This window comes from Heterodontus francisci, chromosome 3 (genome assembly GCF_036365525.1).
Source record: "Heterodontus francisci isolate sHetFra1 chromosome 3, sHetFra1.hap1, whole genome shotgun sequence".
NCBI lineage: Eukaryota > Metazoa > Chordata > Chondrichthyes > Heterodontiformes > Heterodontidae > Heterodontus > Heterodontus francisci.
In genome coordinates, this window is record NC_090373.1 from 23,661,925 (window position 1) to 23,679,598 (window position 17,674).

General features: G+C 47.6%; 1 protein-coding gene across 1 annotated transcript; it reads right to left on the reverse strand.

The window, feature by feature from the left end:
* Nucleotides 1-596: 596 nt before the first annotated feature.
* Nucleotides 597-12,033, reverse strand: si:dkeyp-110a12.4 (pancreatic secretory granule membrane major glycoprotein GP2). The gene is made up of 5 exons (XM_068028369.1): nucleotides 11,879-12,033; nucleotides 11,187-11,237; nucleotides 10,491-10,659; nucleotides 2,198-2,312; nucleotides 597-943 (listed from the first exon to the last, which is right to left on the reverse strand). Exons 1-5 carry the CDS (start codon nucleotides 12,031-12,033, stop codon nucleotides 771-773), a joined length of 663 nt encoding a protein of 220 aa, XP_067884470.1. The 3' UTR covers nucleotides 597-770.
* Nucleotides 12,034-17,674: the final 5,641 nt, after the last annotated feature.

Sequence of the window (17,674 nt, forward strand, 5' to 3'; positions counted from 1 at the left end):
CACTTTGTTAATACAGTATCAAGTTTTGTTTCATTTCGGTTTTTTAAAGGCATGTGCACATACAAATAATTTGAAACCAGAGCTTTGGGAGTAATTAGAAAGTATTTTAATCTCAATAAACCTTCCATGCTCTTTTTACTCCAAAGACTCTCAGATAATATTCCATTCCACTTAATCTTCATAACAGTAATAAATGTGTGCTCCCCAATATTCCTCCCAGTAACGTCTGAGAAACATTCAATTCTCAGACATTGTGGAGAAGAAATGGAGCAGAGATTAGCCTCAACATTGGGATGACAGCACTGGAGTGTTCTGCCTGCCCAGGAACTGGGCAATAATGGGGCAGGGGTTGAGCAGAGCAATATTGTGGTTGTGTTCTATGACAACTTGCTTACAAAAAACAAATATTCAAGATGAGCTTTGGGTGCCCCATAGAAAAACTAAAGGAAATAAAATGTACAATATTTAGTATGTGAATAGCACACTGTGAAATGAGATGGCAATAAATAGAAGGATGTTTAATGATACTGAATAGAATAACAAGTGAGATGATACTGAATTGGGATGATGTGAAAGGTCATGGAGTCACACTTGCTGCACTGTCACATAAATGTGAGAAGAAATTAATATCATAAGGTCAGTTGTGGCTAAGGCATCACTGGACCATGCAGTATGATGCAGATGGCGGACAACTAGTAAATAAGGCAGGATCGTCTATTTTTCATCGAATCGTTGAAACCTTTGGTGGTGGCACTTGTGAGGAACAATGTTTAAGATGCTAGTTCGGAACGAAAGAAATTTGCCAGAGTTAGTTGTGCCCAAGCTGTAGTGTTTGATCCTTTCATCCGCAACCAGAGTTTGCACAGTACGGCCGATATTATCAGAAGGACCAGCAGCATTCCAGTCAAAATGAATGTTTCAATCGGGGGGAGATTTACTGATCCTGCAATGAGAGGGAGTATTTGGAATAATAAATGTTTAAATATCAAAAGGTAAATCAACTGGACCAGCTAGTCCATCAACCCTGCTCCTCTGGTGACAGCAGCATGATTAACCTCTTCCTACTGCACCCTCGCCCCTCCCTCCATCTCCTACTGGCCCTAACCCCTCCCCCCACCACCCCAACCCCACACCCCTCCACCCATTGAAACCTTGGAAGATGAAAAGAAACCCAGGGCCAATAAGGGGGAAACTAAATACTCTGGAAAGTTCTTCTCCAACCCTCTCAGGCGATCAAAACCAGTCCTGGAGATCACATTGGCTATGCATACTTTGTCTTTTAATCCATCAGATGATAAGGTCTCCTCCCAGCCAGGCACTGGCCCAACTCCTTCTCGAAGTAGTTTTTAAGTCAGCCTGTTCATTTAGGCTGATTAAAGACACACTGGGTGGAATTTTTACAGGCAAGGGGAGGCAAGTTTGGGATCAGGGAGGGTGGGAGACAGTTAAATTCCCCGAAATTGATATCAGGTTGGGATCCCGACATCATCCACCCTCTTCCAGGTTTCTGCTGGGTGGGATTGAAGGCAAGTATGGAACCCACTCAGATCTATCAGGTAAGTAATTTAGTTAATTAAAAAGCCAATTAAGAAGTGTTTTAACCCTAAATTCCGAATGAACAGGGCACGTGTCTCCTGATGTCAGCAACTCACCAGGGTCACCAAGTCAAGTACACAGGGGGAAGAGCTTATCAGTGAAACTGACAAGCTGGGATGCCTCTGATCAGTGAAACTGAAGAGTTCCAGCCATAGCCAGATGAAAGACTGCTGTTCAAAGCACTTCTTCTCTCAGAGAACGCTATCACTGCTTGGCAGGTGATTGCCAACTGCTTGAAAAGCACTTCACTCACCTTCAGTGGCACTTCCTTGCTGCCAGCCTTCACCATGGCATGGGAACAGTTTATCCAGCTCCACCTCACACCTCTGTGAGGGACAAGAGCAAAAGTGATCACTAGCAGCAGCACCAGCTGCTTTCTCCTCAGCTGCATGCCCCTCGACAGGGCAAAGTGAATGGACCAGCTGGAAGGAGACGAGTGAGGGATAAATATTGGCCAGAACACCAGGGAGAACTCCCCTGTACATTGGGTGAGGGTGTCTGGTTCCGGATTTGTTTGTATGTGGTGAGTGCCTGTGAATTCCTGTTTCCAGCAGGTGAGGCTGTGATGTCCTGAGATAAGGAGCCAGGTAGATGGATTTACCTGGAGTCGCTGATTTTGTCTTGGTTGATTTTCGACTGATTGGTCCATAAGAAACAATGTGTAATGAGGCAAGATCTCTCCGCGTCCTTGTCACCTCCTCTGAACTGCTACAATTCTGTTCAAATGTACAGAAATATAATTTATTTCATCTTTGGAACAAAGTTCACAACATTTTCAACATATATTCTAGCTACAAATTGGAATTAATTTGAAGACACGAACAATAAAGGAATATTTTACTTTCTGAGCGCTTATATCTTTCTCATGACTTTGGTACATTTGCAAATGAGGAACATGTCTTACGCAACTGTTAAATGCCAGGGAGCCCCAACATCCAGCCAGAAACAACCAGTAATTAATCAAAGAGCCACTCCTTGCATTACAACAACAACAACTTGCATTTATATGGCACCTTTAGTCAAGTAAAATGGCTCAAGGCACTTCACAACAGTGTTAACAATAGACTGGTCACAGAGGTAGGGTTCAAGGAGCCTCTTAAAGAGCGAAAGAGAGGTCGCAAGTTAAAGGTTTAGGGAGGAAATCCCAGAGCATAAGGCCCAAGCAGGAGAAGGCATGGCTGCCAGTGGTGCAGTGATAAAAATTGGGAATTCTCAAGAGACCAGAATTAGAGTTTACAGAGATCTCGGAGGATCGTAGGGCTGGAGAAAATTCAAGAGAGGGAAAGTTTTCAGGCTGGCGGAGGTTACAGAGATAGGGGAGGGTTGGTGGGCTGGAGAAGGTCACGGAGGTAGGGAAGGTTGTAGGGCTGGAGGAGGTTACAGAGAGAGGGAGGGTTGTAGTGATGGAGGAGGTTACATAGATAGGGAGGGTTGTAGGGCTGGAGGAGCTTACAGAAAGAGGTAGGATTGTAGGGCTGGAGGAGGTTACAGAGAGGGAGGGGTGTAGTGATGGAGGGGGTTACAGAGATAGGGAGGGTTGTAGAGTTGTGGGAGGTTACAGAGATAGGGAGGGTTGTAGGGCTGGAGGAGGTTACAGAGATAGCGAGAGTTGTAGTGATGGAGGAGGTTACAGAGAGAGAGGGTTGTAGTGATAGAGGAGGTTACAGAGAGAGGGAGGGATGTAGTAATGGAAGTTACAGAGATAGGGAAGATTGTGGGAATGGAGGAGGTTACAGAGATAGGGAGGCTTGTAGGGCTGGAGGAGGTTACAGTGAGAGGGAGGTGCGTAGTGATGGAGGAGGTTACAGAGATAGGCCTGATTCCCTCAGTGTAGCAGTCCAGAAGTGGCCCCTCATGGCAGGATGTGAGACCTGCTGAATCAGGAGGCTAAGCCTCAGTGCACTTGGTGCTGAGCTCCCAGTTCTGTGGGAGAAAATAAGTTTTTGTATCTTGGAGATCACACTAACACAGTGCACTGACCTAATTAGTTACTTAAAAAGTCTGTAAAACACATGATAATATTTCCACATGTTGTTCCACAATGCAGCGTTTGTTTCATTAAACAGTTGCTACCTTTTGAATCTAAGTCGCCATACTTATATAAAATTATGGCTTTGCAACAGGCCATTTGGCCCAACTGGTCAATGCCAGTGTTTATGCTCCACCTGAGTCTCCCATCACCTGTCAGCCTATCCTCCTATTCCTTTCTCATTCATATGTTTATCTACCTTAATTAAATGCATCTGTGCTAGTCACCTCAACCACTCCTTGTGGTAGTTGTGTTCTATTCTCTCCACTCTCTGGGTAAACCCTTCTTTTCTCCTAAATTCCCTATTTGATTTTTTTAAATTCATTCATGGGATGTGGGCGTCACTGGCCAGGCCAGCATTTATTGCCCATCCCTAATTGCTCTCGAAAAGGTGGTGGTGAGCTGCCTTCTTGAACCACTGCAGTCATTGGGGTGTAGGTACATCAACAGTGCTGTTAGGAAGGGAGTTCCAGGAGTTTGACCCAGTGACAGTGAAGGAACGGCAATATAGTTCCAAGTCAGGATGATGTGTGGCTTGGAGGGGAAATTGCAGGTGGTGGTGTTCCCATGCATCTGCTGCCCTTGTCCCTCTAGGTGGTAGAGGTCACGGGTTTGGAAGGTGCTGTCAAAGGAGCCTTGGCAAGTTGCTGCAGTGCATCTTGTAGATGGTACACACTGCTGCCACTGTCAGTCGGTGGTGGAGGGAGTGAATGGTGAAGGTGGTGGATGGGGTGCCAATCATGCGGGCTGCTTTGTCCTGGATGGTGTCGAGCTTCTTGAGTGTTTTTGGAGCTGCACCCAAGTGGAGAGTATTCCATCACACTCCTGACTTGTGCCTTGTAGATGGCAGACAGGCTTTGAGGAGACAGGAGGTGAGTTACTCGCCGCAGAACTCCCAGCCTCTGACCTGCTCTGTAGCCACCGTTTTTATGTGGCTGGTCCAGTTCAGTTCCTGGCCAATAGTAACCCCCAGAATGTTGACAGTGGGGGATTCAGTGATGGTAATGCCAGTGAACATCAAGGGGAGCTGGTTAGATTCTCTCTTGCTTGAGAAGGTCATCGCCTGGCACTAGTGTGGCATGAATGGTACTTGTCACTTATCAGCCCAAGCCTGGATGTTGTCCAGGTCTTGCTGAATCTGGACACAGTCTGCTTCAGTATCTGAGCAGTCGCGAATGGTGCTGAACATTATGCAATCATCAGCGAACATCCCCACTTCTGACCTTATGATGGAGGGAATGTCATTGATGAAGCAGCTGAAAATGGTTGGGCCTAGAATACTACCCTGAGGAACTTCTGCAGTGATGCTCTGGGACCTCCAACAACCACAATCATCTTCCTTTATGCTAGGTATGACTCCAACCAGTGGAGAGATTTCCCCGATTCCCACTGACTCCAGTTTTGCTAGGGCTCCTTGATGCCATACTCAGTCAAATGCTGCCTTGATGTCAGGGGCAGTCACTCTCACCTCACCTCACCTCTGGAGTTCAGCTCTTTTGTCCATGTTTAGACCAAGGCTGTAATGAGGTCAGGAGCTGAATGGCCCTGGATAAACCCAACCTGAGCATCACTGAGCAGGTTATTGCTGAGCAAGTGCTTCTTGATAGCATTGTCAACAACCCCTACCATCGCTTTGCTGATGATCGGGAGTAGACTGATGGGGCAGTAATTGGCCAGGTTGGATTTGTTCTGCTTTTTGCATACAGGACATACCTGGGCAATTTTCTGCATTGTCAGGTAGATACCAGTGTTATTGCTGTACTGGAACAGCTTGGCTATGGGTGCGGCTAGTTCTGGAACACAGGTCTTCAGTACTACAGCCGGGATGTTATCAGGGCCCATAGCCTTTGCAGTATCCAGTGCCTTCAGCTGTTTCTTCATATTATGTGGAGTGAATTGGATTGGCTGAAGACTGGCATCTGTGATGCTGGGGACCTCAGGAGGATGCCAAGATGGATCATCCACTCGGTGCTTTGGGCTGAAGATGGTTGCAAATGCTTCAGCCTCGTCTTTTGCACTGATGTGCTGGGCTCCCCCATCATTGAGGATGGGGATATTTGTGGAGCCTCCTCTTCCTGTCAATGGTTTAATTGTCCACCACCATTCACGACTGGATGTGGCAGGACTGCAGAGCTTAGATCTGATTCGTTGGTTGTGGGATCACTTAGCTCTGTCTATCACATGGTGCTTCTGCTGCTTGGCATGCAAGTAGTCCTGTGTTGTAGCTTCACCAGGCTGACACCTCATTTTTAGGTATGCCTGATGCTGCTCCTGGCATGCCCTCCTGCACTCTTCATTGAACCAGGGTTGTGGTTGAATACAATTCTGCTGCTGCTGATGGCCCACAGCGCTTCATGGATGCCCTGTTTTGAGTTGCTTGATCTGTTCGAAATCTATCCCATTTAGCACGGTGGTAGTGCCACACAATATGGGTATCCTCAATGTGAAGATGGGAATTCGTCCCCACAAGGACTATGAGGTGGTCATTCCTACCAATCCTGTCATGGACAGATGCATTTGCAGCAGGTAGACTGGTGAGGACAAGGTCAATTAGGCTTTTCCTTCTTGTTGGTTCCCTCACCACCTGCCGCAGACCCAGTCTAGCCATTATGTCCTTTAGGTCTCAGCCAGTAGTGGTGCTACCGAGCTACTCTTAGTGATGGACATTGAAGTCCCCCACCCAGAGTACATACTGAATTCCCTATTGGATTTATTAAAGACTATCTTTTATTGATGGCCCTAGTTTTGGTCTCCCCCACGTGGAAACATCTTCTCCATGTTTTCCCTAGTTGTGAGAGTTGCATTCGGACTTATGATGAATAATTGAAGTTTTGGTCTTGTACATTCCTATGTCCTGATGTACACACTTAAAGGTTTAAGTGATTGCCTATGGGGACAAATATTATTTCACCCTTTATCATTTGCCAGCCTTTTGCCAGGTTTTGAGAAGTACAGAGCACAAAAATGTGTGAGATAGCCAAAGGATAACTAGGAATGGGCAATAAGTGCCAGCCTTGCCAGTGACGTCCCTATCCCGAGCATGAATAAAACAAAAGAGGACTCAACGTCAGTACTTTGCTGCATCCCCTGATACCACAACAATCGCTTCCTCCTCCCTCAGGTTACCTAGGTATAGTTCTGGTGACACAGGATCAAGATAAGAAAAACTGTTTGAATTTGGAGACTTTTACATACTCTACATGGACTTGGAAAGATAATTAATATCTTCCAAACCAGTTCAAGCAAGACTGATTGGAAAGTAAAATTTAGACATCTAGTACTTCCCTAGATAAAGAATGGAGGGTAAACTTTAGCAAGTTCCTTGATGAGGAGTTGAGCTTGAGGTGTTAAGGATTCTCCAGTTCCTTTGGATTAATGTAAATTTACTGATTTCATTGCTCTAACAAAGGGAAACAACTAGGAATTGTGGTTCATATTGCAACCAATGTAATAGGAAGAAATAAATTGAGATTCTACTAAAGGGAGAAAGAGCTATTCGGTGATAGATTAAAAAGCAGGACCCTGAGAGCAGTAATCTCAGAATTATTCCTGGTATGACAGGATAAATCAGCATATGAATAGGATGAAAAGGAAGTAAATGTGTGGCTAGAGAGATGGTGTAGAAGGGGAGGGTTCAGAATCCTGGGACCAGTTGTGGGGTAGGATGGGTTAGTACTGGATGGATAGATGGGCTTCACCTCGACAGGGATGGGGCCCCAATGTCTTTGATGCAAGACTATGTTCTAGACTTCCCCCCCCCACCCCCGACAGTTTCTCCCCAACTACCCTATCAAATCCTTCATCATTTTAAACACCTTGATTAGATCATCCTCCGATCTTTGAAACTCAGTGGAATACAAGCCAAGTTCCTGCAACCTAGGGTAGGTGGTGGCGTAGTGGTATTATCACTGGACTAGTAACCCAGAGACCCAGGGTATTTCTCTGGGGACATGGGTTCGAATCCCACCACAGCAGAAGGTGGAATTTGAATTTAATTAATAAATCTGGAATTAAAAGCTAGTCAAATGATGGCCATGAAACCATTGTCGATTGTTGTAAAAACCCATCTGGTTCACTAATGTCCTTTAGGGAAGGAAATCTGCTGTCCTTACCTGGTCTGACCTACATGTGACTCCAGACCCACAGCAATGCCCTCTGAAATGGCCTAGCAAGCCACTCAGTTGTATCTACCCACTACAAAGTCTATAAAAAGGAATGAAACTGGACGGACCACCCGGCATCGACCTAGGCACCAGAAACGACAACAGCAAACCCAGCCCTGTCGACCCTGCAAAATCCTCTTTACTAACATCTGGGGGCTTGTGCCAAAGTTGGAAGAGCAACAGCCTGACATAGTCATACTCACGGAATCATACCTTACAGACAATGTCCCAGACACTGCAATCACTATCCCTGAGTATGTCCTGTCCCACCGGCAGGACAGACCCACCAGAGGTGGTGGCACAGTGGTATACAGTAGGGAGGAAGTTGCCCTGGGACTCCTCAACATCGACTCCAGACCCCATGAAGTCTCATGGCATCAGGTCAAACATGGGCAAGGTAACCTCCTACTGATTACCACCTACCGCCCTCCCTCAGCTGATGACTCAGCTCTCCATGTAGAACACCACTTGGAGGAAGCACTGAGGGTGGCAAGGGCACAAAACTCTACTCTGGGTGGGGGACTTCAATGTCCATCACCAAGAGTGGCTCGGTAGCACCACTACTGACCGAGCTGGCCGAGTCCTAAAGGACATAGCTGCTAGATTGGGTCTGCGGCAGGTGGTGGGAGAATCATCACGAGGGAAATACATATTTGACCTCATCCTCACCAATCTGCCTGCCGCAGATGCTTCTGTCCATGTCAGTATTGGTAGGAGTGACCACCGCACAGTACTTGTGGAGACGAAGTCCCGCCTTCACATTGAGGATACCGTCCATCGTGTTGTGTGGCACTATCACCGTGCTAAATGGGATAGATTTCGAACAGATCTAGCAATGCAAAACTGGGCATCCATGAGGCGCTGTGGGCCATCAGCAGCAGCAGAATAGTACTGAACCACAATCTGTAACCTCATGGCCAGGCATATCCCCCACTCTACCATTACCATCAAGCCAGGAGACCAACCCTGGTTCAATGAAGAGTGCAGGAAGGCATGCCAGGAGCAGCACCAGGCCTACCTCAAAATGAGGTGTCAACCTGATGAAGCGACAACCCAGGACTACTTGCATGCCAAACTGCGTAAACAGCATGCGATAGACAGAGCTAAGCGATCCCAAAACCAACGGATCAGATCTAAGCTCTGCAGTCCTGCCACATCCAGCCGTGAATGGTGGTAGACAATTAAACAACTAACTGGAGGAGGTGGCTCCACAAATATCCCCATCATCAATGATGGGGGAGCCCAGCACATCAGTGCGAAAGATAAGGCTGAAGCATTTGCAACATTCTTCAGCCAGAAGTGCCGAGTTGATGATCCATCTCGGCCTCCTCCTGAAGTCCCCAGCATCACTTATGCCAGACTTCAGCCAATTTGATTCACTCCGCATGATATCAAGAAACGACTGAAGGCACTGGATACTGCAAAAGCTATGGGCCCTGACAATATTCCAGTAATAGTACTGAAGACCTGTGCTCCAGAACTTGCCGCGCCCCTAGCCAAGCTGTTCCAGTACAGCTACAATACTGGCATCTACCCTGCAATGTGGAAAATTGCCCAGGTATGTCCTGCACACAAAAAGCAGGACAGGTCCAACCCAGCCAATTACCGCCCCATCAGCCTACTCTCAATCATCAGTAAAGTGATGGAAGGTGTCATCAACAGTGCCATCAAGCGGCACTTGCTTAGCAATAACCTGCTCAGTGACGCTCAGTTTGGGTTCCGCCAGGGCCACTCAGCTCCTGACCTCATCACAGCCTGGATGGGTGCAGCTCCAACAACACTCAAGAAGCTCGACACCATCCAGGACAAAGCAGCCCGCTTGATTGGCACACCATCTACAAACATTCACTCCCTCCACCACCGACGCACAGTAGCAGCAGTGTGTACCATCTACAAGATGCACTGCAGCAATGCACCAAGGCTCCCTAGACAGCACCTTCCAAACCCACGACCTCTACCAACTAGAAGGACAAGGGCAGCAAATACATGGGAACACCACCACCTGCAAGTTCCCCTCCAAGTCACACACCATCCTGACTTGGAACTATGTCGCCGTTCCTTCACTGTCGCTGGGTCAAAATCCTGGAACTCCTTCCTAACAGCACTGTGGGTCTACCTACCCCAAATGGACTGCAGCGGTTCAAGAAGGCAGCTCATCACCACCTTCTCAAGGGCAATTAGAGATGGGCAATAAATGCTGGCATAGCCAGTGACGCCTACATCCCATGAATGAATTTTTAAAAACCTGTCCACCTTATTGAACCTGTTAAGACCCAGTAAAGTTACGCTGCCCCCCTCCATGACTGATATATCCTCCCTGAGATACGATGCCCAGAAGGAACGCAATTACTTTAGATGGGATCTGTCCAAGGCTTTGAATAACCGAAACACAACTTCCTCCCCATTGTATTCAAAAGTGAGGAAATTATGATGCAGTTGCATGAGGCCTGAATATACTTAGCAAGTATTGAGCGAAATCACTAACGTTAATTTCATTATCCTCAGTGAACTATTAGACAGAGACCTAATTTGCCCCAGGATCGCAAACTAGTAATGTAACAAACAATGTAAATTAATATAGCAGGAGGTATGACCCAGTTGTTTTGAGTGAAGTGTTAGTGGAAACGACCTCAAGTATTCAAGTCATCACAGTGTAGACAAATAGTGAACACCCTTCAAATTTCAAGTCATTTTATACTTACAGGCTGGCACAGGACAGCTGTGCTGTGACATATTTGAACATGGCAGTGCAGGAAGATATCTTTGTAGGAGTCACCCACAAACTTAAACATCTGGATACGAAACATGGCCTCAGATCGTTGGCCATTTGTTTTCACGACAAGAGTGCGCTCAGTTGTAACCTCTGGGCAGCTGTTATCAGAACAATAACACAACAGTATCAGTTACACCTGATGTGAGGATGAGCAATTGTATGTAAGTCACAGGTTGCTGTTCTTGCTCTCATCTTCTACTGAACTAGTACTCGGAGTTGCTAACCCTCCAGGATTGCCCTGGAGTTTCCAGGAATTGAAGAAAAATCTCCAGGACACTGCTGGGAGCAAAACCCCAGGAGAAAAATCATAGATCAGGGCATTAAAAAAGAAATGCTTTCTTTCAACACTTCTGCTCATCAGTTATAAAAATGTTGTGAGTTGGAAAAGAAAAGACTGGTTGGCTGATAAGTCAATCTGGTAATGAAGAGTCTGGTCATTTTACAGTTGGCTGGAGGAAGGCAGTGCCCTGTGAAGCTGGACATGTTAGATGACCAATAGGTGAAGTGTGGGGGCAGGGTAGTTAATAGCAAGAGGTCATGTGATGCAACCGCCAGGATTACATTCAGCTAGAGTTGGCAACCCTGTTACAGGAACTGATGTGATGAATGACAAGATGGGACTTACACTTCCAATTCACTGACCTTATTGACATGAATATTGCATTCAATGACAGATCTGTTACAAACACAAATACACTATATGGGCATTAATCTGGGCACAAATGACATCCTCACTATCAAATTCTTTTGATTAGAAAATGTACAATCCTTCTTGTCAAACTCTGTCCAATCCTCTCTCAGCGGTTTCCTCCCCAGCCACTGTCTCCCGTTGAATCAGACTGTTGGCAACTTCAGCGTCCTAATTGACCCTGAGCTAAGTGCTCCATCCCATATCCTCTCCATCACCCAGACCACCTGCTTCCACCTCTATAATATCGCCTGTCTCCACCTGCGCCTCAGCCCATCTGTACCCCAAGATAATGCATTCCACTACAGCTAGCATGTTTGGGATGGGAGGAGGTTCATCACATTGTGGCCACACAGGCACCAGAGGTCCCATAAATCCAGTGTAAAACACCTGTCCCTGCAGTGACCAACAGTCAGTTGAAACCTGATCCAGGTCTGTTTCTCCTGCTGCAATACCTCAAATTAAATTGATCTGCCCTTGGTGCATTAAAGACCCATCAATTGAAACCACATGGGTGTGACCTGCTCTATTGCAGTAATTAGTACATTAAAGGCCATAGTGATCAACAGTGCCTTACCTCATTCTGAAGGGATTTTTTTTTTACCAACTTTCCTTTTCTATGATCTCACCCAACACCTTGAGACCCCACTGGCCCTGCAGCAGTCACAAGCCAATTACATTTGATGACACTGCTTGAATGCACAGATTCATGGATGATTTTATGCGCTAGCGCTAATGCTTCGCCATGGAAACTCAAGTATGAACTCCACCTCAGCAATACCATCGCATTCTGGGTGCTTCTTTCACTGATTGTGCCCCCAGCAGAGACTCCATGCCTACGCCCTCACGCACAACAGGGTTTCTGCAGAGACTGATCCTACAAAAGGTATTTGAGCACATTGCATCAAGTGGCAAGGTTGGGCACTTTATGTGTTGACAGAAAGATTTTAAGCGCTGGAGGCCAAGACATTTTTGTGAATGCACGAGACGAGGGCTGTTAATGCAGGAGACGCATATTCAAGAAGGCGTCCTGTGTGAAAGTGTCTCTCTCAGCCAGCATTGGGTTCTAGTCTACATCCTTTCAATGCTCCTCTTCATAGGCCCTTTGAAATGCTATATAGTCTCCTTCCTATGACGCCTTCGTGGGGAGTGAAATCATGCATTGTGCAGCACCCAAAGAACAACTCTTGAAACCGTCGCCCCTTGATGTGTACAGGGGGTACCTGCAGCTCAGCCTAAAGAATGCAATGGTGCGCTCAGTGAAGACTTTGGTGAATGCCAGCAGTTCCTTTCACCTGGGGTCAGCTACTGTCCTGGGATATTGTGGTGGAATCACAAGTAAGAAAGAGGGCTGAAGGGTCACAGAATGGGAAATAATAATAGTTGATAGAAGCATATAATAATTAAAAGGAAGTGAGACCATTTAGAGATGAGGTGGGTCATCGGGTACTAGAGAGTGAGGGACTATCGGAGGTCTGGTTGCTTTGTAAATATTTTGCTTCAGTTTTTACAGAGGAAGGTGGCAGTGGGACTGGGGAAGATGTGAAAGTACAACTAATAGCTATAAATTCTTAAAAGGCAGCTGTATCAAAAATGTAAATGGGAATGAGAGTAGAAAATTCACCAGATGGCAGGCATCCCAGGCAGTAGAGCAATAGACTGTACAGGAAAAGCAACAGAGCCACAGAAGTAGAGTGATAGGGAGAAGCAGAGGCACACGGAGACTGTGGGACTGGAGTCATGAAATTGGACATGGATGGGGACATGGAAGTTACAGAATGATTATACTGCCTGCAAGTCAAAGGGCTGAATTTTATTCTTGGCAATGGGGATCCCGGCAGCAAGCCAGAAGGTGGGGGAAGACCCCACCCTGGCCCTCCGTTGGATCCCTCTTGCAATTCCATGGCGGGCAGGCAATTAACTTCCCGTCGTCAGGAACGGCGTGCCTTTAAGAGACGCGCTCCTGCCTCCAAGGGCTGCCGGCTAATCGAAAGGCCTGGAGCGGTGGCCACAGCCAGTACTGCAGGAGCTCCTGCAGCATCAAGGAGGTAAGTGGGGTTGGGGTCACTGGGGCCATTTAGACATGCCCCAGCGACAGGGCAGGGGTGGTCTTACTGGGGGCCCTGGATTGCCTGGGCACCGGGTTTATACTGGATGAGTGGAGGTGGATCTCACCTGGGCACCGGGTTTATACTGGATGATTGGAGATGGATCTCACCTGGGCACCGGGTTTATACTGGATGATTGGAGATGGATCTCACCTGGGCACCGGGTTTATACTGGATGATTGGAGGTGGATCTCACCTGGGCACCGGGTTCATACTGGATGATTGGAGATGGATCTCACCTGGGCACCGGGTTTATACTGGATGATTGGAGGTGGATCTCACCTGGGCACTGGGTTTATACTGGATGAGTGGAGATGGATCTCACCTGGGCACCGGGTTTATACTGGATGAGTGGAGATGGATCTCACCTGGGCACCGGGTTTATACTGGATGATTGGAGGTGGATCTCACCTGGGCACTGGGTTTATACTGGATGAGTGGAGATGGATCTCACCTGGACACCGGGTTTATACTGGATGAGTGGAGGTGGATCTTACCTGGGCACCGGGTTTATACTGGATGAGTGGAGGTCGATCTCACCTGGGCACCGGGTTTATACTGGATGAGTGGAGGTCGATCTCACCTGGGCACCGGGTTTATACTGGATGAGTGGAGATGGATCTCACCTGGGCACCGGGTTTATACTGGATGAGTGGAGGTCGATCTCACCTGGGCACCGGGTTTATACTGGATGAGTGGAGATGGATCTCACCTGGGCACCGGGTTTATACTGGATGATTGGAGGTGGATCTCACCTGGGCACCGGGTTTATACTGGATGATTGGAGGTGGATCTCACCTGGGCACCGGGTTTATACTGGATGATTGGAGGTGGAACTCACCTGGGCACCGGGTTTATACTGGATGATTGGAGATGGATCTCACCTGGGCACCGGGTTTATACTGGATGATTGGAGGTGGATCTCACCTGGGCACCGGGTTTATACTGGATGAGTGGAGATGGATCTCACCTGGGCACCGGGTTTATACTGGATGATTGGAGGTGGATCTCACCTGGGCACCGGGTTCATACTGGATGATTGGAGGTGGATCTCACCTGGGCACTGGGTTTATACTGGATGATTGGAGATGGATCTCACCTGGGCACTGGGTTTATACTGGATGATTGGAGGTGGATCTCACCTGGGCACTGGGTTTATACTGGATGATTGGAGGTGGATCTCACCTGGGCACCGGGTTTATACTGGATGATTGGAGGTCGATCTCACCTGGGCACCGGGTTTATACTGGATGATTGGAGGTCGATCTCACCTGGGCACCGGGTTTATACTGGATGAGTGGAGATGGATCTCACCTGGGCACTGGGTTTATACTGGATGATTGGAGATGGATCTCACCTGGGCACCGGGTTTATACTGGATGAGTGGAGGTCGATCTCACCTGGGCACCGGGTTTATACTGGATGATTGGAGGTCGATCTCACCTGGGCACCGGGTTTATACTGGATGATTGGAGGTGGATCTCACCTGGGCACCGGGTTCATACTGGATGATTGGAGGTCGATCTCACCTGGGCACCGGGTTTATACTGGATGAGTGGAGGTGGATCTCACCTGGGCACTGGGTTTATACTGGATGATTGGAGATGGATCTCACCTGGGCACTGGGTTTATACTGGATGAGTGGAGGTGGATCTCACCTGGGCACTGGGTTTATACTGGATGATTGGAGATGGATCTCACCTGGGCACCGGGTTTATACTGGATGATTGGAGATGGATCTCACCTGGGCACCGGGTTTATACTGGATGATTGGAGATGGATCTCACCTGGGCACTGGGTTTATACTGGATGATTGGAGATGGATCTCACCTGGGCACCGGGTTTATACTGGATGATTGGAGATGGATCTCACCTGGGCACTGGGTTTATACTGGATGATTGGAGGTGGATCTCACCTGGGCACTGGGTTTATACTGGATGAGTGGAGGTCGATCTCACCTGGGCACTGGGTTTATACTGGATGAGTGGAGGTCGATCTCACCTGGGCACTGGGTTTATACTGGATGAGTGGAGGTCGATCTCACCTGGGCACTGGGTTTATACTGGATGATTGGAGATGGATCTCACCTGGGCACTGGGTTTATACTGGATGATTGGAGATGGATCTCACCTGGGCACCGGGTTTATACTGGATGATTGGAGATGGATCTCACCTGGGCACCGGGTTTATACTGGATGATTGGAGGTGGATCTCACCTGGGCACTGGGTTTATACTGGATGAGTGGAGGTCGATCTCACCTGGGCACTGGGTTTATACTGGATGAGTGGAGGTGGATCTCACCTGGGCACTGGGTTTATACTGGATGATTGGAGGTGGATCTCACCTGGGCACTGGGTTTATACTGGATGAGTGGAGGTGGATCTCACCTGGGCACCGGGTTTATACTGGATGATTGGAGGTCGATCTCACCTGGGCACCGGGTTTATACTGGATGATTGGAGGTGGATCTCACCTGGGCACCGGGTTTATACTGGATGAGTGGAGATGGATCTCACCTGGGCACCGGGTTTATACTGGATGATTGGAGGTGGATCTCACCTGGGCACCGGGTTTATACTGGATGATTGGAGATGGATCTCACCTGGGCACCGGGTTTATACTGGATGAGTGGAGATGGATCTCACCTGGGCACCGGGTTTATACTGGATGAGTGGAGGTGGATCTCACCTGGGCACCGGGTTTATACTGGATGAGTGGAGATGGATCTCACCTGGGCACTGGGTTTATACTGGATGCTTGGAGGTGGATCTTACCTGGGCACCGGGTTTATACTGGATGATTGGAGATGGATCTCACCTGGGCACCGGGTTTATACTGGATGAGTGGAGGTGGAACTCACCTGGGCACCGGGTTTATACTGGATGATTGGAGGTGGATCTCACCTGGGCACCGGGTTTATACTGGATGAGTGGAGATGGATCTCACCTGGGCACTGGGTTTATACTGGATGATTGGAGGTGGATCTCACCTGGGCACCGGGTTTATACTGGATGATTGGAGATGGATCTCACCTGGGCACCGGGTTTATACTGGATGAGTGGAGGTGGATCTCACCTGGGCACCGGGTTTATACTGGATGATTGGAGATGGATCTCACCTGGGCACCGGGTTTATACTGGATGAGTGGAGGTGGATCTCACCTGGGCACCGGGTTTATACTGGATGATTGGAGATGGATCTCACCTGGGCACCGGGTTTATACTGGATGAGTGGAGATGGACCTCACCTGGGCACCGGGTTTATACTGGATGATTGGAGGTGGATCTCACCTGGGCACCGGGTTTATACTGGATGATTGGAGGTGGATCTCACCTGGGCACCGGGTTTATACTGGATGAGTGGAGATGGATCTCACCTGGGCAACGGGTTTATACTGGATGATTGGAGGTGGATCTCACCTGGGCACTGGGTTTATACTGGATGAGTGGAGGTGGATCTCACCTGGGCACTAGGTTTATACTGGATGAGTGGAGGTGGATCTCACCTGGGCACCGGGTTTAAACTATATAGTGGGGGGTCTCTCCTGAGATTTCTATGAATGTGAACCTCACCACCAGGCTATTCCATTGTGCTGAAACTAACATGTACTTGTTAAAACTCTTTTCGTTTATACAGCTCTGACTCTGACTCTAAGCATTTGTCTTGTTCCACCACTAACCCGGCAGCAGATGATCGTATGAACAATGGGCCAAACACCAACCTGTCTTTAATGAAGATGTACTGAATGTTATGATGGGGTTCATTGGTTGGTGTTGCCCAGCACTTTTCTAGACGCACCAGTAAATTAGTTGGTATCTATAAAACAACCACAAAGAACATTGTGTCGGGGGAGCCCCCGAGTGTCTTTTAACCGATGAGAAAAATACTATGGGAAATAAATTGTAACAATACAGCGATCTGGAAAATAAAAAAGATTACATTTAAATGCATTCACATACAATCATTTATTAACTAGTGACTTTCAATTATTAACTAATTAGCTAATAAACCTATTAGCTAATTTCAGATGAGCCATTTAACCGAGGCTCCATCTGCCCATTCAGGTGGATATAAAAGATCACACAGCACTATTTGAAGAACAGCAGGGAAGTTCTCCCCAGTGTTTCAGCCAATATTTATCCCACGGCCAATATCACTAGAGACAGATTAACCAGTCATTTATCTCATTGCTGTTTATGGGAGTTTGCTGTGCGTGAATTGTCTGTCACATTTCCTACCTTACAACAGTGACTACATTTCAAAAGTACTTCATTGGCTGTAAAGTGCTTTGGGACTCCTGAGATTGTGAAGGAAG